This window comes from Triturus cristatus, chromosome 7 (genome assembly GCF_964204655.1).
Source record: "Triturus cristatus chromosome 7, aTriCri1.1, whole genome shotgun sequence".
NCBI lineage: Eukaryota > Metazoa > Chordata > Amphibia > Caudata > Salamandridae > Triturus > Triturus cristatus.
In genome coordinates, this window is record NC_140590.1 from 1,583,776 (window position 1) to 1,609,657 (window position 25,882).

Sequence of the window (25,882 nt, forward strand, 5' to 3'; positions counted from 1 at the left end):
AGTTTTAGGGAAAGAACATAGGACCTGGGTACCTGATTAGCAGGAGCCAAGGGCACACTCAGTCAAAACACATCAGCAATTCAGCAGAAAGTGGGGGCAACCATGCAGAAAGAGGGCACTTTCTCACACACAAGATTGGAGAAGGGCTGAGGGGTGCCAGAGCTGGACCACAGGTTCGGAGAAGGGATGAGGCGTGCCCGATCTAGATTGCAGGATTGGAGAAGGGATGTGGCATGCCAGATGTGGACCACAGGTTCGTAGAAGGGATGAGGCGTGCCAGATGTGGACCACAGGATTGGAGAATGGATAAGGCGTGCCAGATGCGGACTATAGGATTGGAGACGGGATGAAGCGTGCCAGAGCTGGACAGTAGGATTGGAGAAGGGTTGAAGGGGTGATGCAAGAACTTAAGTGTGCGCCTTAAAAAAATAAAAGCATGCTACTTGCAAACAGTGATACGAATCACACAGTTATCTGCAGCCCTGCCTTTAATAACTCTGTATAAACTGAACTGTACCACTGGGGCCATTAGTCTAAACAGAGAGAATCCAATCAGAAGTTAAACTCTTGCAATGTTTATATCTTCCAACTCAACAACTCACAAAGCCAGCAATTCCACATGCCAGCCACCAGTCTCTTCTTTTATACAATGTACAAGCCAAACATTAAAAAAAAAGGTGCAAGCATCAAAATTCATAATAGGTCTATTTGGAACTTATTAAAGAAAGAAATAACACCAAGAGAAAGCCTTTAAGTAGCAAAAGCAGATTTCAGAGACCTACCTCTACAGGTTGGAGCAGTTCTCGAACGCTCACTACTGCAGCAAAACACTTGCATTGTTCTTCGCTTAGTCCGAACGAACTTGGCTAATCGAGCATCGGATGGACTGCTTTGTTTAAGTGACCAGAGGCAAAGAAGGACCAACTGTTCGGTTATGTTTATTGGTATGGCCAACTATTCACCCAAGAGGGTATCCAGGCATTTAACTGTATCCTGCGATACATTTTTTCCAATAGAAAAGGCCTGAATCGCAGATTCAAGCCAAAGTTAAAGCTGTCCAGAAAGTAAACTTCCAAGTAAGGAATTTAGGAGCAAGTTTGTAAGGAATGCATTAAGGATCAAGAAAGAGCCAATGTCTAACAAGCATTGGCATAGCCAATAGGTCTCGCTTTTGGGACCTTATAAGTGTTTAGTTATGCAACTGTTGCGTGGCTAAAAACTTATAAGGTCCCAAAGGCGAGACCTATTGGCTATGCCAATGCTTGTTATAGGTGTGTTTGAAATGCACTACTAACAAGCTGTAGCCCGATGACTGACGAGGGAGGAGTGAGAGCACAGAGCAGGGGGTGGTGGCAGAGAGCAACTCGTGGGCAGCAAGCCTGTGTTTACAATCCCTAGTGGGGGTGGGGTCATGGACTTCACAGACGCCTGCCAAAAGCTTTTTAAATGTTAGCTCATCACTAACTAAAACACCAGTGCCTCATGAAATCAGTATCCCGTGTCCTTTGTCTAAATAAAACTCACTGTGAAAACGAAGAGGACGTGCCCCGCTACTGCTTAAAACCCAGGTGTACGCGCGGTATATTTAAATTAACAAAGTGCTTCCGACTGCTCGCGTCTCTAAATGCAAGTACGAAACATGCATTGGCCGCGCAGCCATGAAATTAACGCCGCGCGGCCATGGAAGAGAAAGTGAGCCACAGGGAAGGCTGGCATATGGTGAGCACTTTCGCGGCCGCTTTGATGTTCTCAGTGGCCGCGCGGCTCACTGAGAACATCAAAGCGGCCGCGAAAGTGATCAGCGGGCTAACAAATGGTGCGCGCGCCCGGCGCACATGCACTGTAGTTGGCGGCCTGAAAAGCACTAGTTTGCACTTCCAAATCCCGCTTTCTATAGCTCTCGCCAGAGCAGCGCTAAAGCGCTGGCTCAGGCGAGACCTGAAAGGACTACACCGGAATGCCTCAATTAAAAAAAAAAAAAAAAAAAAAAAGAAAAGATTAGTAACAAATATTGGAGCAACGACCTTTTTCAGATGAAGCAGAAGGTAAACAAATTCTGTGGATTCTATCCTTTCGGTTCTCAAAACATCTCATACAAACCCTATTGGAGTTGAAGATCAGTTCGAGCCAGGCTCCGCAGTATTTGGCTGTAGCCTGGAGAGCAAGCACTCTCTGGACAGCAGCTTTTATCGGGGTCAGTCTGCTCACTGAATACGGCCAGTGTGGTCAGAAAGCATCGTGTCCAATACTTCTAATACTGCTGGATTACCGTGGACACAGCCTTCGAGCAGTCGCAGTTAACAAGGGCCCGACGAGTAAGGTGTGCTTTCCTTCGAGTGGAAAGGAGGAAGCCAGAGTACACAAATAAAAACCTGCTGAGCATCAGGAGATTGAAAGGTCCGGGTGGAACTTACCATGAATTTCTGTACACTGATGGGGAAGGTAGCGGAGTAAAGCAGGATCTGACGGTTCGAAGGTAAATAGGTGAGAATCTCCTCTAAAATCACCACAAAATCTTGAGATAAGAGCTTGTCAGCCTGAACACAAAAAGTACAGAGTTAGTGAATTAGAATGCCAATGTGTATACAGTAAGTGGTTTGTAACTCATTGTAAATAGTGTACACAGACCAGGTCACTTATGGGAGCAATTCAGTGAGAGGGAGAGTGGAATTCTAAGAGAAAGGAAGGGAGATGCTGAAAGTCAAAGTATAAAAAAGGAAACAGACTATCGGTAAGAGCCTCAGGGTCCTTGAGATAATGTGCCTCTACTCCGCATTAGTCCACGTTAAGGGTCAGTCAATTTGTACAGCTTTATGGGCAATAAACACAGGAAAGGAAACAGTTATTTACCATGTAACCTTTTGTTTGTAGCATGTAGAGCTGTAGATTCACATACTCTGCACACTCATGTTGCAGGGATTTTGCTCTGGAACAGAACTATGCTTGGGACCATCGAACATCAGAAGTAGGGACTGGGTCACCATAACACATCAATATCTATGAGCCAGAGTCAGACTCGCTCATAGCGCCTCACTTGCTCTCCTAACCATTCCAGAGACAAGTGATTTGGCAATCCAGATAACACTCCCGACAGTGACAGGAACACGATAGCAGGCCACTCTCTTCCGTACTCATTCGTAATTGTCCACAATAAATAGAAAAGAGACACCACAAACGTTTATCATATTAATTTAGACTACTATACTCTAAAGTGCAATAGGAATGTATAGGAAGCTGGCACTGTATATACTATACCAAAGTAAGGTATAGTGTGCACAGAGTCCAGTGGAACCCCAAAGGCAGGCAGAGGTAAAGTTAGATAGCAACTCACTCTCCATTTGGGGTAGTGTGGTCGAGCAGTAAGGCAGTATCAGAGGACAGTGTTAAGCATTTGTTGTACACAGTCAGCAAATGAATTCACACACAAAGACTGAACTTCAGACCAATTGTTTTTGTATAAAAGTATTTTTACTTATTTTATAGAACCAAGCAAGCCTGGCATAGGTAGGTGATAAATACTTTGCAGTAAATATACAGTTGTAATACAGTTTGGATTGTAATTGTACATGCACTTTGATTTGATTCCGGTATGGTTACTGAGAAATGCAATGCTTTGTTAATACAGTACTGTTAGACCTGTCAGCCCTTTGGGTGGTCCCTCCTCGTCATTATTTATTTTGTCCCACTTCTGCCTCAAACCCCGTTAAAAATTTTTCCTTTTTGGGAACCACCAGACTTGTTAGTGTTGATGCAGGGTCAGGGAGCCATTTTCCCTACCCCTGGAACTTCTGTCTGAGGGCCTGAGACACAAAATGGTGGCCATCCATTGTCACCTGTGACATAATCAGAACTCACTGGAGGTTTCTAGAACCTCCTGGAACATTCTAGAATCCTGTGACAGTGGGAGGCAGTTTTAGAATGTTGGGAGGCCATCTCAGAGTGGCAGTTGGCATCTGACTGGAGAGGAGAGAGAACAGAGCTAGAAGGAGGTCGGAGTAAGGCAGCAGGGGTGGAAACCAGTGCTTGGAGTGGGGTCCAGAAACCCACCCTTGATGCTAGTCCCTACCGACCAAGCCCAGCCTAAAGCCCTGTGTGGGACCAAGACCAGAAGAACCATCTTAAGGATCTGAACATTTGGAACAGGCCTTAAAGAGGAAGAACAGCAAGCTCCTTACCTGTTCGGCGGTGTCCTCCTGGAGTCCTGACGTCGAGAAGCCTGGAGACCTGGGGCCTGAGGTAGAGAAGCGGCGCTGACAGAAAGCAGACGTCGTACCCAGAGCCGTCAGAGGTCGAGAGAGGGCGCCGACGGAGGTCGTGGAGAGGCACCGGAGGTCGAGTAGGAAGTCACCTGAGGTCGAGGTGAGGCGTCGACGGGGGAGTGAAGTCCGCCCTCCGGAGTCGCCGGAAACTGAGGTGAAGCGCGCCGGAGGTCGGGAGTGGAGATCGCATTCCGGAGACACCCGGAAGCGGGGAGACCGTGTCCCTGCGACGCCGGAAGGCGACATCGAGCCGGGCCCGCCCAGCGACATCGATCCGGAGCCACCTCACGGCGTCGACACGGCGCCAAGCGGAGCCGATAGTCGTGGAAGGGACAGTAAGTGGTAGAGGGGGCGTCTAAGGCCCCGTGGAGCCCTAAAGACCATCCTAGGGGCTAGAGGGGTGTTAGGACCAGCCTGGGAGTGCCAGGGGTGAACTGAGACTGGTACAGTGACCTCCGTAAAGGGCTGTGTAGTTTGGAGAGCCAGATCTTTAGGTTACCCTCGTTCTGCCTCAGCTTAAGCCCCAGCCTTGACCAATCTAGGTGGGACACCCCCATGCCATCCAAATGACCACAAGCTGTGTATGGGCAAAGTAAGACCAAGTGACCTCATGAAAGTGATCTGATCTGTAATTGGCATTGATTGCTTTAACTTAATTATTAAAGGTGCTTTACTTATTGTCTACCACTAATTTATTCTTGCACTGTATTTATTGTCTGACTGTATTTATTTGCCATCTGTATTTATTGCACCTCTATTTATTCCTTGCTTAATGATGACCTGAACCTATTTGTTGAAACTCCGAAGTAGCATTGTTTATTTGACCTGCTCTTTTGAAGGAAAATCCTATTGTATTGTATTTATGATGTGAAGCCTGCAACTAAGAGAAAATAAGATAAAGACTGTTGGAAGGCGGACTCCGAGGAGTCGGCGAGACCACCAAGGGGGCCCTCACACTGCACGAAGTAGCCGAGCGCTGTCCGAGAAGTCTCCTGAGAGATCCTTCTCCTACCACGTACTAGCACAGTAACACCACCACACAGGACTCAAGGAGGTTGTCTTTACGACAAGCAATTCTTTATCAGCAATAAAAGGTTACGAGTTCAATATTTACACGAAGGGATCGAGGGATCCACCAAAAGTCTCAATGTCTCTTTGGAAAGGTAGGGGTAGCGGGACAGTCTTTGGCAGGAATGCGGTACGAGGGTACCTGGGGCCCAGTTCTTATCCTCAAGCTGGAGGACCTCCGATCTCGGAGGGGTCGAGCCGCGACGGCGTCAGCAGGGCTCTGGCGTACAGTTCGTGGAGAGCCGCGATTCAATCAGCAGGGCTCTCAAGATGGTCTTCTGCTCAGCTCGAGCCGCGACGTCGTCAGCAGGGCTTCGAGGAAGGTTTCAGCGAGGTTGGGCCGCGACGGCGTCAGCAGGGCTCCGATGTTCCAGGTGGTTCAGATTGTTCACAAGAGGGAGCCGCGACGCAGTCAGCAGGGCTCGTGATGGTTCCGACAAGAGTTCTTCTCCGTGGGGTCAGCCGCGATTCAATCAGCAGGGCTCTCGATTCCGGGATACAACTGCCGAGCTGTGGTGGGGTCGCCCCAGATATAGGTCTGGAGCCCTTTGATGTCCGGACCTAGGCGCCCGAGGGGGGCGGAGTGGCCGGGTGGAGGTGGCCAGACGCCCAGCAGGAGAGGCGCCAGGCCCAAGGGAGTTGCAGGGCGATCACACCTCGAGAGGGGAGGACAGTTGGGGGTCCCATCTATACTGTCCTCCGCCGGGGGCGATGAATGGTTCCTGCGGCACCCCCTGGCCAGTTCGTGGTGCCTCGATGTCAGGGCTTCGCTGGGGTCGAGGCCGGGTTGAGCGGGGTCGCGCTGGCTGGTGCACGGTGTGACGTGGATGCCAACAAGATGGCGGAGCCACGAGGAGTATGCGACCACGTGCAGCTCCGGGTGAAGGGCCTTGGTGCAGTTCAGACGGGTGGCCCGTGAAGGCCGGGGCGGGGAACGGGCACAATCCAGGGGGTTAAGGCCCACGCCACGAGGCCGGGTCCAACAGGCGTCCCCCCCAGCCGAAGGCATGGAGAGTCACCCATCTCCTTGGGGATTCTCCTCGTCAAGGCGGAAGAAGCGGGACAGGCCGTCGGCGTTGGCGTGGTCATTGCCGGGCCGGTGTTCGACGTCAAAGTCCATTCCTTGTAGCGAGATGGACCACCGCAGCAGCTTGGGGTTCTCGCCCCGCATTTGCATTAACCACCGCAAGGGCCGGTGGTCGGTCTGGACCCGGAAGTGGGTGCCAAAGAGGTAGGGCCGGAGCTTCCTGAGGGCCCACACCACAGCGAAGGCCTCACGCTCAATAGTGCTCCAGCGTTGCTCTCGGGGCAGTAGTCGCCGGCTGATGAAGGCCACTGGTCGGTCGAGCCCCTTTTCGTCGGCTTGGGATAGGACGGCCCCGATCCCATACTCGGAGGCGTCCGTCTGTACCATGAACTCCTTCTGGGGCTTGCAGCACCGGAGCAGTACACATGGCTGTCTTTAGGGTGTCGAAGGCTGTTTGGCAGCGGGGTGTCCAGTGTACCTTCTTGGGCTGCTTTTTGGACGTTAACTCTGTGAGGGGGCCAACAATGCTCCCATAGTCCCGGATAAACCGCCGGTAGTATCCGGTGAGGCCCAGGAAGGCCCGGACAGCGGTCTGGGTAGTGGGGGGTTCCCAGGCCTGGAGGGCTTCTATCTTCGCTTGGAGGGGGGCCACCTGCCCGCTCCCCACTTGATGGCCCAGGTAGGTCACGGATCCGTGGCCGACTTGACATTTGCTGGCATTGATTGTGAGCCCGGCCCGCTGGAGGGCGGCCAGGACGGCTTTCAGGTGGAGGAGGTGCTCGGCCCAGTGGTTGCTGTATACGGCAATGTCATCTAGGTAGGCCGCGCTGAAGGCCTCAAGCCCGGCCAAAACCTTGTTCACCAGTCTTTGGAAGGTGGCCGGGGCGTTCTTCATTCCGAAGGGCATCACCCGAAAGTGGTAATGCCCATCCGGGGTCGAAAAGGCGGATCTTTCTTGGGCGCCGGGGGTGAGCTGGATTTGCCAGTACCCGGCGGTGAGGTCCAGCGTGCTCAAGTAGCGAGCGGCCCCTAGGCGGTCGATGAGTTCGTCGGCCCGGGGTATCGGGTGGGCGTCGGTCTTGGTTACTGCATTCAGGGCTCGGTAGTCCACGCAGAATCGCAACTCTGGGGGGTGGCCGGGAGCTGCGGCCTTGGGCACCAGGACGACAGGGCTGGCCCACGGGCTGCCGGAAGGTTCGATGACCCCCAGGGCCAGCATCTTCGCTACTTCGGCCTGGATGCAGGCCCGCACTCGGTCAGGCACCCGGTAGGCTCTGTGTCGTACGGGGGGCTCTAACCGGTGTCGACGTCGTGGACGCACCAGTGGGTCACCCCCGGGGTGAGCTAGAAGAGGGCTGCGTAGTCCCGCAGCAGTCGCTGGCAGTCGTTGCGCTGTTCCGGAGTCAGGAAAGAGGCGAGTTGGACCCCTTCGATCGATCCGTCATGAAGGTTGGTCTGCAAGAGGTCGGGCAGGGGTTCGGAGTCGTCCTCGCCACCCTCGTCGGTCGCCAGCAGCAGGCTCAGTTCGGTCCGGGCGAAGTGGGGTTTTAGCCTGTTCGCATGTAAGACCCGGAGGGGGTTCCGGGGGGACTCCAGGTCGACCAGGTAAGTGACGGGACTTTTCTTCTCCACTACCTTGAAGGGCCCGGTCCATTTGTCCTGGAGGGCGCCGGGTTCGACCGGGGCCATGACCCATACTTTCTGTCCGGGCTCGAATTCTATGGTCGAGGAGTTCCGATCGTACCACCGCTTCATGTCCTCCTGGCTGGCCTCGAGGTTGGCTTCGGCCATGGCACGGAACTTGCGGGTCTGATTCCGGAGAGTCAGGAGGTATCGGTAGACGTCAGGAGGGGCGCCTTGGGGCTTGATTTCCCACCCCTCCTTGACCAGGCTGAGCGGTCCGCGGACCGGGTGTCCATACAATAACTCGAACGGGCTGAACCCCAGGGATTTCTGCGGGACCTCCCGATAGGCAAACAGGAGGCACGGCAGCAGAACATCCCATCTCCGCCGGAGGGGCTCTTCCAGGCCCTGGATCATCCCTTTTAATGTTCGGTTGAACCGCTCAACCAGTCCGTTCCCCTGAGGGTGATAGGGGGTCGTGAACTTGTATGTGACCCCGCACTGCTGCCACAGGGACCGCATGTACCTGGAGATAAAGTTCGTGCCGCGGTCGCTCACCACTTCGCGGGGGAATCCCACTCGGGAGAAGATGCCCATCAAGGCCCGGCCTACCACAGGGGCCGTTATAGTTCTTAGCGGGACCGCCTCCGGGTACCTGGTGGCGTGGTCCACGAGGACCAGGATGAAGCGGTGGCCCAGGGCGGTTTGGGGGCCCAGGGGCCCCACAATGTCGATTCCGACCCGTTCGAACGGGGTGCTGACGGCTGGAAAGGGCTGGAGGGGGGCCTTGACCCGACCCCCCGTCTTCCCGCTTGCCTGGCAGGTCTGGCAGGACCGGCAGTGGTTGTCCACGTCTCTCCGCATCCGGGGCCAGTAGAAGTGGGTCACCAGACGACTGTACGTTTTGTCTTGCCCCAAGTGTCCGGCGAGGGGCACATCATGTGCCAGGTTGATAAGGAACTCCCGGAAGCGGAGGGGGACCACCAACACGCGGCTGGTCCCGAGTTCTGCCACCTTCTGTTCACTGTACAATAGGCCCTCGGCCCAGTAGACCCAGTGGGTGCCGGTCTGGTCACCGTTGGCTTGCGCGGTCGCCTGTTGTCGGACCCCCTCGAGAGAGGGACAGGACTGATGTTCTTGCTGGAACTGCTCTCGGGTGGGGCCCCCTTCATCTCGCCATGGTGTCAGTTCTGGTAGGGCGCTCGGGCACGCCATCTCTTCGGGGGAGGATTCGCTGGGTCCAGGGTCGATGTCTGCCTCCTCCTCGCTGCTGGTGGGAGAGGGTGCGAGCCCCTCGGCTTGGGCGGCCCCGGAGGTCGAGGATGGGCGGGGGGCCCGGGCGGTCATGGACCGGGTGATGGCGCAGGCCCAGTCAGCCAGTCCCAACATGCGGAAGTGCTCCCGTCGCTCCACTTGAGCCCAGGGGGAACTCTCCAAATCGTTTCCCCAGGAGACAGTCGACAGGGGCGTCGTCGCGCACCGTCACCTTCAGCAGGCCCGTCACCCCTCCCCACTCGAAGGGGACCAGGGCCATCTGGCACAGGCTTTCACTGTTGTCGGCCGTCCGTACGGGGCACAGGACATTCGGTAGAATCTGTTCAGGGGTCACCAGGTGGCAGCGGACAGCGGTGATACTGGCGCCTGTGTCACGAAGGGCTTCGGCCCGTTGTCCATTGACCGTGACCTGCTGCCGGTACTTCTGGGTGTTGCTTGGGATGGGGGTGCAGGGTACCATTTCTCGGCTACCCAGGCAGACCAGAGACATGGCTGCCGGCTCCCACTCAGTGTTTCCTCGGTCGAGGGTCTCCTCTTCCTCTTCTCCGTCTCCCAGGGCAGCGGCTGCCAGCTGTCGGGGCGGGGGCCCGCCGGCCCCGTTTCTTCGGTTCAGGGGGCAGACCGGATCGCTGGCATAGTGTCCGGTTTGTTGGCAGCCGTAGCAGGTTACTGGTGGCCGTGGTCCGGGTCTGGCCGGGGGCGCCCCCCTTCGGGCTAGGCTCGGGGAGAGTTGTTGCTGCGGTGGCCCTCGAGGGGGGCTCCTGGGTGCCCCGGCGGGAGGGTCTCGGTTCCTGTTCAGCCCTCCCCCTCCACCGCGCTGGCGGGGGGGTCCGGTGGGGTTCCTCTGGTACTCCCCCATTGAGTTCCGGGGGACCCGGGAGTTAACCCATCGATCGGCCTCGACGGCGAGTTTTCGTGGGTCGGTCATTTTGCTGTTGAGGAGGTGCTGTCTTAGTTCCACAAAGCAATTGTTGGAGAGGTGCTCCCACACGATGAGGTCGACCAACTGCCCGTAGGTGGTTACTTTGCTCCCTTTGATCCACCCTTCTAGGGCCCGGCTGAAAAAGTCCACATATTCCACCCATGTGGTACCCGGGATTTTCTTGCAGTCTCTGAACCGCTGGCGGTACATTTCCGCGGTTAGCCCGTAGCGGGTGAGCAAGGCCTCCTTCATGTGATCATAGGAGGTCATCACCTCCTCCGGCAGCTGGAGCAGCGTGTCTCGACCCTCACTCAGGAACCGCCCCCACAGGCCCGCGCCCCAGTCTTTTCGGGGCACCCGATGAGGTCATGGCCACCTCGTAGGCCTTGAACCATTGTTGGATGTCGTCATTCTTGTAATACTCCTTGACGACCTCTTTCGGGATATGTACCTTGGTCTCGGAAGGCGGTAGAGTGTCTCTAGTACTGGGGGTGTTGGTCCCTCCGTTCTTGGCCTTGATCTCGAGCTCCTTGAGACTGCGCTCGTGCTCAAGAGTCAGTTTCTTCTCCTCCAACTCCCGGTGTCGTCTCTTCTCCTCGATCTCCTCTTGAAGCCGTAGCTGCTCTAGGGCCAGTTTCTTTTCTGCGAGCTGGAGTTCGCCGTCCAGCCGCAGTCGTGCGAGCTCTAGCTCGTGGCTCCGGACCTTCTCCCGCTCTCGTATCTAGTCTTCGGAGAGGCCGGTTTCTAGGCTCTTTCTTCCTCCGGTTGCCGGAGTCAGTGCGGTTGATGTGGTCTCCGTCAGGGGCAGGGGACCTTCTTCCTGGGAGGGGCCTGCCCCGGCCTCCCACCATGCCCTTAGAGCCTTCTGCATCTCCTCTTTGGTACCTAGGCCGGTGGTTGCAATGCCTTTGTCCTTGCAGAACTGTTTTAACTCTTTGTGCGTATACTCCTCCAGCCGTTCGGGCTGGAACTCCATTGTCGCTTTGTTTTCCTGGCTGCTCATGATGCTGTTCGTTTGGATGGGTAGCTCGTGGGTACTGGCTGGTACGTATTGCGTTCGGCTCGGATCCCGTCGCTGGCCACCAAATGTTGGAAGGCGGACCCCGAGGAGTCGGCGAGACCACCAAGGGGGGCCCTCACACTGCACGAAGTAGCCGAGCGCTGTCCGAGAAGTCTCCTGAGAGATCCTTCTCCTACCACGTACTAGCACAGTAACACCACCACACAGGACTCAAGGAGGTTGTCTTTACGACAAGCAATTCTTTATCAGCAATAAAAGGTTACGAGTTCAATATTTACACGAAGGGATCGAGGGATCCACCAAAAGTCTCAATGTCTCTTTGGAAGGGTAGGGGTAGCGGGACAGTCTTTGGCAGGAATGCGGTACGAGGGTACCTGGGGCCCAGTTCTTATCCTCAAGCTGGAGGACCTCCGATCTCGGAGGGGTCGAGCCGCGACGGCGTCAGCAGGGCTCTGGCGTACAGTTCGTGGAGAGCCGCGATTCAATCAGCAGGGCTCTCAAGATGGTCTTCTGCTCAGCTCGAGCCGCGACGTCGTCAGCAGGGCTCCGAGGAAGGTTTCAGCGAGGTTGGGCCGCGACGGCGTCAGCAGGGCTCCGATGTTCCAGGTGGTTCAGATTGTTCACAAGAGGGAGCCGCGACGCAGTCAGCAGGGCTCGTGATGGTTCCGACAAGAGTTCTTCTCCGTGGGGTCAGCCGCGATTCAATCAGCAGGGCTCTCGATTCCGGGATACAACTGCCGAGCTGTGGTGGGGTCGCCCCAGATATAGGTCTGGAGCCCTTTGATGTCCGGACCTAGGCGCCCGAGGGGGGCGGAGTGGCCGGGTGGAGGTGGCCAGACGCCCAGCAGGAGAGGCGCCAGGCCCAAGGGAGTTGCAGGGCGATCACACCTCGAGAGGGGAGGACAGTTGGGGGTCCCATCGATACTGTCCTCCGCCGGGGGCGATGAATGGTTCCTGCGGCACCCCCTGGCCAGTTCGTGGTGCCTCGATGTCGGGGCTTCGCTGGGGTCGAGGCCGGGTTGAGCGGGGTCGCGCTGGCTGGTGCACGGTGTGACGTGGATGCCAACAAGATGGCGGAGCCACGAGGAGTATGCGACCACGTGCAGCTCCGGGTGAAGGGCCTTGGTGCAGTTCAGACGGGTGGCCCGTGAAGGCCGGGGCGGGGAACGGGCACAATCCAGGGGGTTAAGGACCACGCCACGAGGCCGGGTCCAACAAAGACATATATATTTTCATCTTGTCTTCCATAATTTTTACGGTGTAGTGTCGTTTTTGGAACGGATGAACGCATGGTTATTGTGAGGGTGTGACGTACGCTTAACACGGTGTCTGACCCCCAACCGCTCGAGCCAAGCTACCACTGTGCTGGGAACCTGGTGACCGCTAACCCGGTTTCCAACATAAAATTGGTGGCAGCGGTGGGATAGAGCTGTGCTGGAGTCTACTCGACAATAACTTTGGGTAGTCCATAGGCCTACACCGGGAGTTTTCTCCAAGCGGACTTCCTAACAGTTTTGTTTTTTTCCAAATTTACTTCTGGTGGTGGGAGGAGTTATTACAAAAGGTACCCCCCTGCATAGCTTCTGTAAGCAACTGTCTTCTATCCTGAGTGGGCAAAATGGAGTTTGTGTTGGAGGATGTGGAAACTTACACTGTGGCCCAACTCAGAGTTTTGTCAGCGAGAGGGGGTGTTTTGTCCCCAAGGTGCAAAGAAGGGTGAGCTCCAGACCAGCTTGAGGGCTTGGGGGGAGGCACGACGAGAAAGTAAGGTTGAGAAGGAGGACAGGGATGGAGAGACTGACAGCGAGGGGGCTGGTTTGTACCAACCTGAGGTGGGGAACCAATTAGCGGGGCCCAGAACACTTTCAAGGAAGGGCAGCAGTGTCTCTAGCAGCGGCTTGTCAGAAGCAGAATTAACTGACCGGAAGGAGAAAAGATAGCTCACATGGGAATTGGCGAAGCTGGAGAAAGAAAAGGAGGAACGGAGGATGGCTCAGGAGTTGAGGCTCAGGGAGATAGATCTCCAGATCCTACGGGTCGGGGCACACACTGTTCCTAATGGTGGCAGCGAAGAGAGAGAAATCACCAGGGAACCCAAACCCTATCTGCCAAAAGACATAGTAGCTAGCTATAGTGCGGGAGATGACATCGCCAAGTGGCTAGCGGCCTATGAGGTCTCTTTAAGAGCCCATGGGGTTCCAGAGAAATATTGGGGAGGGGGATTGTATAAATACATGCCTCCAGCTGGCAGGGATACATTATTGGCCCTGGAGCAGGATGAGCAGACCCACTACCCCACCATGAAAGTGGCGCTCATGAGGAAGTTTGGACTAACACCCGAGAAGTACAGACAGAAGTTCCGGGGTAGCCACAAACTGGGCACACAGAATTGGGTGGATTTCCTGGACTATGCAAAGAAGGCATTAGAGGGTTGGATACAGGACAGCGAGGTGAGGGACTACGAGGGGTTGTTTGATTTGATGTTGAAGGAACACCTGCTCGAAAAATGTTTCCCTGAACTGCGTCAACACCTGGTGGATAGCAAGCTGACCAATCCCCGGAAGCTTGCTGAGGAGGCGGACATTTGGGCTAGTACCCGGGTGTCCACAAGGGGGACTGGAGGGGACTCTCAAAAGACCGGACAGGGCGCCCCCCAGAAGAAAGAGGGAGGGGAAAAGAAAACGGAGTTCTCTAAAGGCCCCCAAAATAGTTTCCAAGGGAAGGGAACGGGATTCAGCCCTAGGGCTAACCCACCCAGAAACCCTAATCCTGGCCAGAGCCAGCAGCCAAGGGTTGTCCATTGCTTCGAGTGCGGTGTGTCGGACACTATAAGGGAGATGTGAAGTGCCCGAAAAGACCACCCCCTCCCATCGGAGGAAAGGCCCCCGGAGTAGCTAGTGTAGTGCTCGGGGAGGAGATGCCTTTAGATAAGGGAAGGGAGTGGGCAGGTGTCACTTTAGTGTCCCTGGGAGAACGGGAGATGGTTCCTAAGATCCAGGTGCCCGCAAATACCACAAAGTATGGGCAATGGGTCACCATCAACGGCCAAAGAGGGGAGGCTCTGAGAGACACAGGAGCCAGTATGACTATGGTACGTAGCCAACTGGTGTCTCCAGAGCAGGTGATCCCCACTGTACTCCACCCTGCCGCGATGGCTGACGGCAGAATGGGCCACTATCCGGTGGCCGCGGTTCCATTTGAATGGGAAGGGGTTGCAGGTTTGCTTCGAGTTGCCGTAAGCCCTGCCGTGCCAGTCGATTGTCTGCTGGGGAATGACATGGAGCATAATGCTTGGAAGGAGGTGGAATACCGGACTCATGCTGAGATGCTGGGTACACCTGACTGGGCCTGTGTCAGCACAGGGTCTGCGACTACCCGGAGAGGGAGTTCGTTTAGGCTGGAGCCTGGAACAAAGGCACAGCCGGCTGCTGACCAAGGGAAGAACCGAGGGCAGGAGGAGCCTGCCTCGGCATCCGCGCCCCGTGTGACGGATAGGCCACCGGAGGTGGTGGACCAGGAGTCCGCGGAGGGGGATGTTACCGAACTGGAGAACCTACCCATCCCGGCCGAGTGGCACGTGGAGGGAGGGCCGACCAGGGAGGAATTCTGCAAGGGCCAGAGGGAGTGTCCTACCCCTGAGGGACTGAGGCGACAGGCCGAAGCCCAGGCAGCAGGGAACGTTGAGGGGAACTACACCATTTACTGGGAGGATGGCCTCCTCTACAGTGAACCCAAGGCACCCATGCACGGATCGTCACGGGCCTTGGTTGTCCCTCAACGTTAGAGCCTTTCTCCTGGAATTGGCTCATGAGATCCCCTTGGCAGCACACCTGGGGCAAGACAAGACCTTTGCCCGGCTTGTCCCACACTTTTATTGGCCTCAAATGAAAGTGTTGTCCGACACCTATTGCCGGACGTGTGTGTCTTGTCAAGCCAGTGGGAAAACAGGGGTGAAGCTGAAAGCTCCCCTTGAACCACTTCCTGTCGTTAGCACCCCCTTTGAAAGGGTGGGCAGCGACATTGTGGGTCCGTTAGATCCGCCTACTACAGCTGGTCACAAGTTTATCCTGGTTCTGGTGGATCATGCCACACGGTACCCAGAGGATATACCTCTGAGGACCATTACTGCACCTGTTGTGGCTAGGGCCCTGATGGGAATCTTTACCCGAGTGGGTTTTCCCAAGGAAGTTGTGTCTGACAGGGGGACCAACTTCATGTCAGCATACATGCGGGCCATGTGGAAGGAGTGTGGAGTGACCTACCGGTTCACCACCCCTTACCATCCCCAGACCAATGGTCTGGTGGAGAGGTTCAATAAAACCTCTAAAGGCATGATCAGAAGTCTGCCTGAAAGCCTGCGGAGGAAACGGGACGTCCTCCTACCCAGTCTATTGTTTTCTTACAGGGAAGTGCCACAGAAGGGAGTGGGCTTCAGCCCCTTCGAGCTTTTGTATGGGCACCCTGTGCGTGGACCTCTCAGCCTGGTGAGAGACGGATGGGAAAGAACTCCCAGAAAGCTTCCCCAGGACGTGGTGAGCTACATGCTGGCCTTCCGGAGCCAAATGGCTAAGTTGTGGAAGCAAGCTTCTGACAACTTGGAAGCCAGCCAAGCAGTGATGAAGGTGTGGTATGACCACAATGCTCATCCGGTGGAATTGGAGCCTGGCCAGAAGGTGTGGGTGATCGAACCGGGAGAGCTTAGCGCCCTCCAGGATCGCTTGTCAGGACCCTTTGAGGAGTTGGAGAAGAAGGGTAAGGCTACCTACTTGGTGGATCTGAAGACCCCTCGCCAGCCCCTACGGGTGCTGCATGCCAACCGCCTCAAACCCCACCATGAGAGGCCCGAAGTCATATTGCTGATGGTGACTGACGGAGTAGAGGACGTGGAAAGCGAGCCTCTCCCCGACTTATTTGCGTCTCAAGAGAAGGATGGGTTGATGGAGGGAGTGATTCTCTCCCCGTCCCTAACTCCTGAACAGCGGGAGGACTGCCGCCAGGTCCTGGGGCAGTATTCTTCGTTGTTCTCCCTTGTCCCGGGTAGGACTCACCTGTGCGTCCATGATGTGGACACATGAGACAGCCCACCTGTGAAGTCAAAGATCTACCGGATGACAGACAAGGTGAAGGCCAGCATTCACAGTGAAGTCACTAAGATGCTGGAGCTAGGAGTGATCGAACCTTCTAGCAGCCCCTGGTCCAGTCCGGTGGTATTAGTACCAAAAGCTGTACCACCGGGTGCCCAACCGGAACTGAGGTTCTGTGTGGACTACCGGGGACTGAACTCAGTAACCAAGACTGATGCTCATCCAATTCCGAGGGCGGATGAACTAATTGACCGGCTGGGAGCTGCCCAATATCGGAGTACCTTTGACCTTACTTCCAGGTACTGGCAGGTCTCTCTGACTGATGGAGCTAAGGAAAGGTCAGCCTTCTCCACGCCCAAGGGCCACTACCAGTTCTGCGTGATGCCCTTTGGGCTCAAGAACGCACCTGCCACGTTTCAGCGTCTGGTGAACCAGATCCTCGCTGGAATGGAGAGTTTCTCTGCTGCTTATCTGGACGACATTGCCGTCTTCAGTAACAGCTGGGAGGATCACTTGCGTCACCAGCAAACTGTTCTCTAGGCCCTGAAGCAAGCTGGTTTAACGATCAAGGCCAGTAAATGCCAGATCGGGCAGGGGTCGGTAGTGTACCTTGGACACTTGGTGGGTAGGGGAGCGGTGCAACCCCTCCAGGTGAAAATCGAGGCCATCATGGCCTGGGAACCCCCCAAGACTCAGACTGAGGTCCGAGCTTTTCTGGGCCTCACCGGATATTACCGCCGCTTCGTGAAGGGTTATGGTACCATTGTGGCCCCCCTCACGGAGCTTACGTCCAAGAAGCAACCTCGACGGGTAGTCTGGACGGAGGCTTGTCAGCAGGCCTTTGTGAAACTGAAGCAAGCCATGTGCGAGGCCCTGGTCTTAAGGGCCCCAGACTTTTCCAAGGAGTTCATTGTCCAGACGGATGCATCGGAACATGGCATTGGGGCAGTGTTATCGCAACTCAATGAAGAGGGTCTGGATCAACCCGTGGTCTTCCTATCCCGAAGACTACTTCCCAGGGAACAGAAGTGGAGTGCAATAGAGCGTGAAGCCTTTGCAGTGGTATGGGCTCTGAAGAAGTTGCGGCCATACCGGTTTGGCTCGCACTTCCTAGTTCAGACCGATCACAGACCCCTTTGGTGGCTGATGCAGATGAAGGGGGAGAATCCCAAGTTGCTAAGGTGGTCTATCTCGCTACAGGGAATGGACTTTCAGGTGGAACATCGGCCTGGAGTGGACCACGCCAATGCAGACGGTCTCGCAAGGTATTTCCGCCTTAGTGATGAGAACTCCCAAGGGGTTGGGTAGCTCTCCCCACTTTCAGCTGGGGGGGGGGGGGGGGGGAGACGCGTGTTAGACCTGTCAGCCCTTTGGGTGGTCCCTCCTCGTCATTATTTATTTTGTCCCACTTCTGCCTCAAACCCCGTTATAATTTTTTCCTTTTTGGGAACCACCAGACTTGTTAGTGTTGATGCAGGGTCAGGGAGCCATTTTCCCTACCCCTGGAACTTCTGTCTGAGGGCCTGAGACACAAAATGGTGGCCATCCATTGTCACCTGTGACATAATCAGAACTCAATGGAGGTTTCTAGAACCTCCTGGAACATTCTAGAATCCTGTGACAGTGGGAGGCAGTTTTAGAATGTTGGGAGGCCATCTCAGAGTGGCAGTTGGCATCTGACTGGAGAGGAGAGAGGACAGAGCTAGAAGGAGGTCGGAGTAAGGCAGCAGGGGTGGAAACCAGTGCTTGGAGTGGGGTCCAGAAACCCACCCTTGATGCTAGTCCCTACTGACCAAGCCCAGCCTAAAGCCCTGTGTGGGAACAAGACCAGAAGAACCATCTTAAGGATCTGAACATTTGGAACAGGCCTTAAAGAGGAAGAACAGCAAGCTCCTGACCTGTTCGGCGGTGTCCTCCTGGAGTCCTGACGTCGAGAAGCCTGGAGACCTGGGGCCTGAGGTAGAGAAGCGGCGCTGACAGAAAGCAGACGTCGTACCCGGAGCCGTCAGAGGTCGAGAGAGGGCGCCGACGGAGGTCGTGGAGAGGCACCGGAGGTAGAGTAGGAAGTCACTGGAGGTCGAGGTGAGGCGTCGACGGGGGAGTGAAGTCCGCCCTACGGAGTCGCCGGAAACTGAGGTGAAGCGCGCCGGAGGTCGGGAGTGGAGATTGCACTCCGGAGACACCCGGAAGCGGGGAGACCGTGTCCCTGCGACGCCGGAAGGAGACATCGAGCCGGGCCCGCCCAGCAACATCGATCCGGAGCCGCCTCACGGCGTCGACACGGCGCCAAGCGGAGCCGATAGTCGTGGAAGGGACAGTAAGTGGTAGAGGGGGTGTCTAAGGCCCCGTGGAGCCCTAAAGACCATCCTAGGGGCTAGAGGGGTGTTAGGACCAGCCTGGGAGTGCCAGGGGTGAACTGAGACTGGTACAGTGACCTCCGTAAAGGCTGTGTAGTTTGGAGAGCCAGATCTTTAGGTTACCCTCATTCTGCCTCAGCTTAAGCCCCAGCCTTGACCAATCTAGGTGGGACACCCCCATGCCATCCAAATGACCACAAGCTGTGTATGGGCAAAGTAAGACCAAGTGACCTCATGAAAGTGATCTGATCTGTAATTGTCATTGATTGCTTTACCTTAATTATTGAAGGTGCTTTACTTATTGTCTACCACTAATTTATTCTTGCACTGTATTTATTGTCTGACTGTATTTATTTGCCATCTGTATTTATTGCACCTCTATTTATTCCTTGCTTAATGATGACCTGAACCTATTTGTTGAAACTCCGAAGTAGCATTGTTTATTTGACCTGCTCTTTTGAAGGAAAATCCTATTGTATTGTATTTATGATGTGAAGCCTGCAACTAAGAGAAAATAAGATAAAGACATATATATTTTCATCTTGTCTTCCATAATTTTTACGGTGTAGTGTCGTTTTTGGAACGGATGAACGCATGATTATTGTGAGGGTGTGACGTACGCTTAACACGGTGCCTGAACCCCAACCGCTCGAGCCAAGCTACAACTGTGCTGGGAACCTGGTGACCGCTATGGTTACTGAGAAATGCACTGCTTTGTTAATACAGTACATATACTTTGTAAAGGATTTTTAGTAAAATTACAGGCAAGTTACTTTTGAGATTCCTTTTCTTACACAGTGTAGTATACCTGGATACGTTTGTTAGTACAATTTTAAAGAATTTCTTTAGGTTTTCCAAATCCACACTTGGAAACTTTTCATAGAAAAACAGTCAATGTTATCCTATGGAGGAAAGGAAAATGCTACTTACCCAGTATGCACCTGTTCTTGGCATATAAAGCTGTAGATTCATATGCCTTAGCAAAGATCATCATCTGGTGTTAGGCCCAGATGTTTGCAGTTTTTTTTTCCCCCGGAGAAGGTTTTGTAGTCAAGAGGTAGGTGACTCCTCCCTTTGGTGATAGTGCGCATGGGCATCGACTCCATCCCCAGATTGTTTTGCCATGAGCATTGATGATGTAGTTAGTAAGAATAGAAAAAGACGTCCATGTATAGTGTATCGAAGTAAGATAATACTGCAACAGATAGAGTTACCAGGGGAGGCGGGGGTGCATATGAATCTACAGCTTTATATTCAAAGAACAGATGCATACTAGGTAAGTAGCATTTTCCGTTTGAGGCATATGAGCTGTAGATCATGTGCGTTAGCATAGACTATACAGCAGTTATCGTCCCAGCGGTGGCTAACCTGTATCTGTTGCAGTGGTTTCAAATAGTGTTCTTAAAATTGCCTGGCCCACACTCGCTTGTTGTTTTGCTAACATTTCTACACAATCGTGTTTTGTGAATGTGTATGATGTAGACCATGTTGCAGCCTTGCAAATGTCATCTAAGGGTATGTTCCCTAAAAATGCCATTGAAGTCCCTATTTGCATGTAGAATGCGCTTTAGGGGGAGCCGTTAAGGTGCGTTTAGTTTTGAGGCAGCATATCTGTATTCACATGACTATCCACCATGCAATACCTGCGTTTGAAATGAGATTGCTTTTATGTGGTGGGGAAAAAGCAACAAAGCCGTTTAGTTTCCCTAAAAGTTTTGGTTCTTTCAATATAAAGTATCGCTCTTTTCACATCTAACGTGTGAAGAGCACGTTCTGCTACGGAGTCTGGTTGAGGAAAAAACACAGGTAACTCAGACTGGTTGAGGTGAAAGGCCGAAACTACTTCGGGTAAAAATGTTGGGTTAGTCCTAAGAACCACTTAATTGTGGTGAATTTGTAAAAATGTTTTTTTGTATGGTTAGTGCCTGGAGCTCACCAACTCTAAGAGATGTGATGGCTAAAGGGAAAGCTACCTTACAAGTCAGAAACTGTAGCTCGCATTTTGCAAAGGCTCAAATGGCGGGCCCAAGAGTCTTGTAAGGACTATGTTAAGATTCCACACGGGAGAAGGTGGAATTCTAGGAGGAATGATTCTTTTGAGTCCTTCCATTAAGGCTTTGATAGCGGGTACCCGAAACAAAGACAAGTGTTTTTTTTTTAAGGTAAGCCGCTATTGCAGCAAGATGTAATCGTATAGATGTATCTGCTAAGTTAGCACGTTGTAAATGTAACAGGAAATTATGTTTTGAGTAGAAGCATCTAACAGATTGATTTTATTGTTAGTACAATAAATTACAAAACGTTTCCATTTTGCTACACATGCTCTTGTGGTAGGGCGTCTAGCCTCTTTAATGACGCCCATGCAGTCTGTGGGAGATTAAGATAGCCAAACTATGATTTCAGGTGCCAGATCGCAAGGTTGAGTCAACTGGGATTTGGATGCCTTATCTCTCAATGGTTGAGTGAGAAACTTGGGGGAGAGGTGTAACTTTTGATGAGGAACTACTGATAGTTACAACAGGCTTGTGTACCAGGGTTGCTGAGCCCATGTGGGAGCAACTAGATCATACAGGGCCTAGGAATGGACCAGGGTACTGTAGGAGCACAGGGCTCATGCTTCTGTGCCCACACCACTGGCATAGGGCACCCAGCTAGCTACAGGGGTGGCTGATGTATGCCAGGGCAGTGTAGGTTGTGGGCATGGCACACAGGGATGTGTGGCATGTCGGCTCTCTGTTTTGTCCTGTATCCATACACTCAGCCTTCAAGGGCAGTGTGTGTGTGTTAGGGTACAGAGCCTCTAAGGGTAGCACAATGAGTCCTGCAGCCCTTAGAGGTCTTCCCTGGTCACAAGGCCCTAGGTACCTAGGGTACCATTTACCAGGGGCTGACATGTGGCCAGGGTTTGCCAATTTGGGTTGGAGGTTTTGGTTTAGGGAAGGAACATAGGCCTTGGGCACCTGATTGGCAGGAGCCCAGGGCACACTCAGTCAAAGTACATTCAGCAATTCAGCAAAAGGTGGGGGCATACCATGCAAGAAAGATGGCACTTTCTCACAACAATGTCCTGCTTGGGTTCTTGGGGAGGCCTCTCCCAACCAACCCTCTTTTACAAGACAGAGTGGTCCCCTTGCGGGGATGGCCAAACAGAAGTTCAAAGGGGGAAAACTTCTGTGGCACTTCTCTGTAAGCGAAAAGCAGGCATGGTAAGAGGACATCCCATCTCCTTTTGAGTTTCTCAAGGAGCCCCATAATCATACCTTTCAATGTCTTGTTGAATCTCTCAACAAGGCCAATGGTTTGTGGGTGATAGGGCATTCCTTGGCTTGACTGGGTACTACAGGAGGTTTGTGAAGGGATATGGGTCCATTGTGACTCCCCTCACAGAACTCACCTCCAAGAAGATGCCCAAAAAGGTTAACTGGACAGTTAGTTGCCAAAAGGCTTTTGACACCCTAAAAGAAGCAATGTGCTCAGCACCAATTCGGAAGACTCCAGATAATGCCAAGCAGTTCATAGTGCAGACTGATGCCTCTGTGCTAGGGATAAGAGCGGTCCTATCCCAGACCAATGATGAAGGCCAAGACCAACCTGTTGCTTTTAAAAGCAGAAGGCTTCTCCACATGGAGCAGCGTTGGAGTGCCATTGAGAGGGAGGCCTTTGCTGTGGTTTGGTCCCTGAATAAGTTGAGACCATACTTGTTTGGTACTCACTTCCTGGTTCAAACTGACCACGGACCTCTCAGATGGCTAATGCAAATGAAAGGAGAAAATCCTAAACTGTTGAGGTGGTCCATCCCCCTACAGGGAATGGACTTTGAAGTGGAACACAGACCAGGGACTGCCCATGCCAATGCAGATGGACTTTCCAAGTTCTTCCACTTAGATATTGAAAACTCTCTAGGGCAAGGTTAGTCTCATCATCTTTCGTTTGTGGGGTGGGGAGAGAGCTTGTGTGAGAAAGTGCCATCTTTCTTGCATGGTATGCCCCCACTTTTAGCTGAATTGCGGATGTACTTTGAGTGTGCCCTGGGCTCCTGCTAATCGGGTACCCAGGGCCTATGTTCCTTCCCTAAAACTGCATTGAAGCCTAAACCCAATTGGTATCTCTGGCCACATGGTACCCAGGTCACTGTGACTAGATGTACACACTTCAGGAACACAGAATAATAAAAACAAAGGGGAGGCTTAGCCTCACTGATATATGCCTCATAGAGGTCTGACACCCAGGTGTGACCCTGAAGCTGCCATTACGACCAGTGCTTTGGTTCCATCAATTCTGGCGGCACTCCTGGTGGGGCAGACTGTATTCTGACAAATGCCAGGAAGAGAGAAGTGGGCACTTGAAAGGACTCTGGACACAAGTTCCAGAAGACACGGTGCATCTCGCTCGCATGATGTGCCCCTACTCCCGAACACTTCTGGCCGCAGACCATACGAGACTTCCATGAACTCTGCAAATAGTGCCATAACAAGCTGAATTATCAGGACCAAAGTGAACCGTTGTTGCGCATTGCCAGAGTAGGCATCACCTGTGGGGTTGCTTCCAATGCACACCAGAAAATGTTTGTTAGCTTGGAGGAAAGGCTGGGTGGGGAGTGGGGGAGAGGACCTGGGGGACACTGCCTAGAAAAGCACTGGAGCGCTCACCCTGACAGACTTTATAGTGTATCATTTTGCGTGCTGTATTATATATACACATATACACACAGAGTGTTGTGCTTTTGCTTACCTTAAATCTACCTTGCCCCAAGAAGCCTTGGGCTGCTCGGGCCACGCTACCACTCCCTGTCAAGAGCCAAAGGGGTTGTACGTGACTCAGAGGTTCGGGATCCTTAATAGCTCAGGCTCCAGGAATGCAGGCGTTAAAGTCCTCGACCCCCACGGTGGGGCACAGTCTCGCCTGCCTGCCCCATGGCCCTATGAAAGGGCATCTATCAAATGGTAAATGAGTGCCTTCTTCACATCTACATTGTACCTGGAGAGGAGGCCCACTGAACTGGAGCTGCACCAGTGTGTAGCTTCACAAAAGGCTACCCTCTAACATGCGATCTCAAGCAGAGGCATGTCTGCATTGGCCTGCGCAGAAACCCAAATAAAAAAATAAGTGTACTCAGGATTAAGAGAAACTATATGGGAGGCAGGAGCACAGACGAGACAAGGGGCAAGAGAAAGATTTAAGAAAGGATAGTGAGACAGAAGAGAGTGCGCACTTTTTTTTATAAGGGGGGGCAGATGAAGGAAAATCTGATTGTTATGCGACATTTGTCCAACGCAGATTATGAGATCAGTCACTAAATAAGATCACAATATCCTCACCTCATCCATAATTATCATTTGCGTATGGTTCACTTTTGCAACGCCTTTCTTGATGAGATCCAGCAATCGTCCAGGGGTGCCAACGATCACATGCACTGGAAAGAAAGGGATCAAGTGACTAACTGAACACCGTTGTATGCGCAGTGAAAACAATACTGGATTATGATCATCGCTACTCAACAGGTCCTACGGGTGAGAGACAGGCTCATGATGACCTTTTGGCCCAGAAAAACTGTCTAGCACATACTCAATCCATAAATGGGTAATGATGCCAATCACGTTAAAAAAAAAAAAGACAGTACCTCCCAAAGCTCAGCCACCAGCAGGCCAAAGCACCATCAATCAAAGCTCTGCCAGCAGGCCAAAGCACCATCAATCAAAGCTCTGCCAGCAGGCCAAAGCACCATCAATCAAAGCTCTGCCAGCAGGCCAAAGCACCATCAATCAAAGCTCTGCCAGCAGGCCAAAGCACCATCAATTAAGTCTCAGCCACCAGCAGGCCAAAGCACCATCAACCAAAGCTCTGCCAGCAGGCCAAAGCACCATCAATCAAAGCTCAGCCGCCAGCAGGCCAAAGCACTAATCAAAGCTCTGCGACCAGCAGGCCAAAGCACCATCAATCAAAGCTCAGCCGCCAGCAGGCCAAAGCACCATCAATCAAAGCTCTGCCAGCAGGCCAAAGCACCATCAATCAAAGCTCTGCCAGCAGGCCAAAGCACCATCAATCAAAGCTCTGCCAGCAGGCCAAAGCACCATCAATCAAAGCTCAGCAGGCCAAAGCACCATCAATCAAAGCTCAGCAGGCCAAAGCACCATCAATTAAGTCTCAGCCACCAGCAGGCCAAAGCACCATCAACCAAAGCTCTGCCAGCAGGCCAAAGCACCAGCAATCAAAGCTCTGCCGCCAGCAGGCCAAAGCACCATCAATCAAAGCTCAGCCGCCAGCAGGCCAAAGCACCATCAATCAAAGCTCTGCCAGCAAGCCAAAGCACCATCAAAGCTCAGCCACCAGCAGGCTAAAGCACCAAAAATGAAAGCTCTGCGACCCGCAGGCCAAAGCACCATCAATCAAAGCTCTGCAACCAGCAGGCCAAGGTACCATCAACCAAAGCTCAGCCACCAGCAGGCCAAAGCACCATCAACCAAAGCTCAGCCACAAGCAGGCCAAAGCACCATCAATCAAATCTCTGCAACCAGCAGGCCAAGGCACCATCAATCAAAGCTCTGCAACCAGGCCTCATCAGTTCAGCTTTCTATACTGGTTTCGAATGGACAAGGGATTCCTTACACACCATCTAATCCCCACGCTGATCCGGGCCGATGGATGTGCTTGTGTCGCTAAGACCGTTCACAAGCAGCGCCCATCAATGCATCGCATTATCATAGAGTGTGACATTCTACACACAAAATCAACTCCTATCCTATTGTGAAACTTGCATTTGCGTTTAGGTGATAAAACCATTTTAGTTGTAGAGCAAGCAGGAAATGCACGATTCTCTGCATGAAGTAATACACAGGACAACTGTATCGTCCAGCAAAAATCTCATAGCTAGAATATCGACTACCACACTATCCTGTAGGTAAGTATTTAGGGAAGTATAGAATTACTATCCTTGGCACACACCTTAAAGATATATGTATCATTACGGGACACAGGGAAGCCAATAGCCCATCACGCTGTTTTGGAAGAGGATATTATGGGTGTAAAGTTGACTGTATTGAACAGATTATGTTCGATGGAATACCCATAAGACTGTGCTCAAACCCCCGCACAGTACACTCCAGTCATGCTGTCGGCACACTGGACGACTCGTTTTAGGGATTGTCTTTATTATTACTAATCAGAGTAAGTGACGGACCTTGAGAGTCCAGGGGCTTCTGCGGAGCACATCAGGACCCAGATGCAGCTTCATCTTGGATCGCCTCAT

At 53.1% G+C, this 25,882-nt stretch overlaps 1 protein-coding gene across 4 annotated transcripts in view; it reads right to left on the bottom strand.

The window, feature by feature from the left end:
• Positions 1 to 25,882, bottom strand: part of LOC146808659 (putative ATP-dependent RNA helicase DDX6) — a 271,143-nt gene that overhangs the window by 143,706 nt on the left and 101,555 nt on the right. For all 4 annotated transcript variants that reach the window (XM_085615455.1, XM_085615452.1, XM_085615453.1 and 1 more), the window contains 2 exons: positions 23,955 to 24,049; positions 2,415 to 2,537 (listed from right to left, as the gene is read on the bottom strand). In XM_085615455.1, coding sequence (XP_085471581.1) covers positions 2,415 to 2,537; positions 23,955 to 24,049 — 218 coding nt within the window. The remainder of the gene's footprint in view (positions 1 to 2,414; positions 2,538 to 23,954; positions 24,050 to 25,882) is intronic.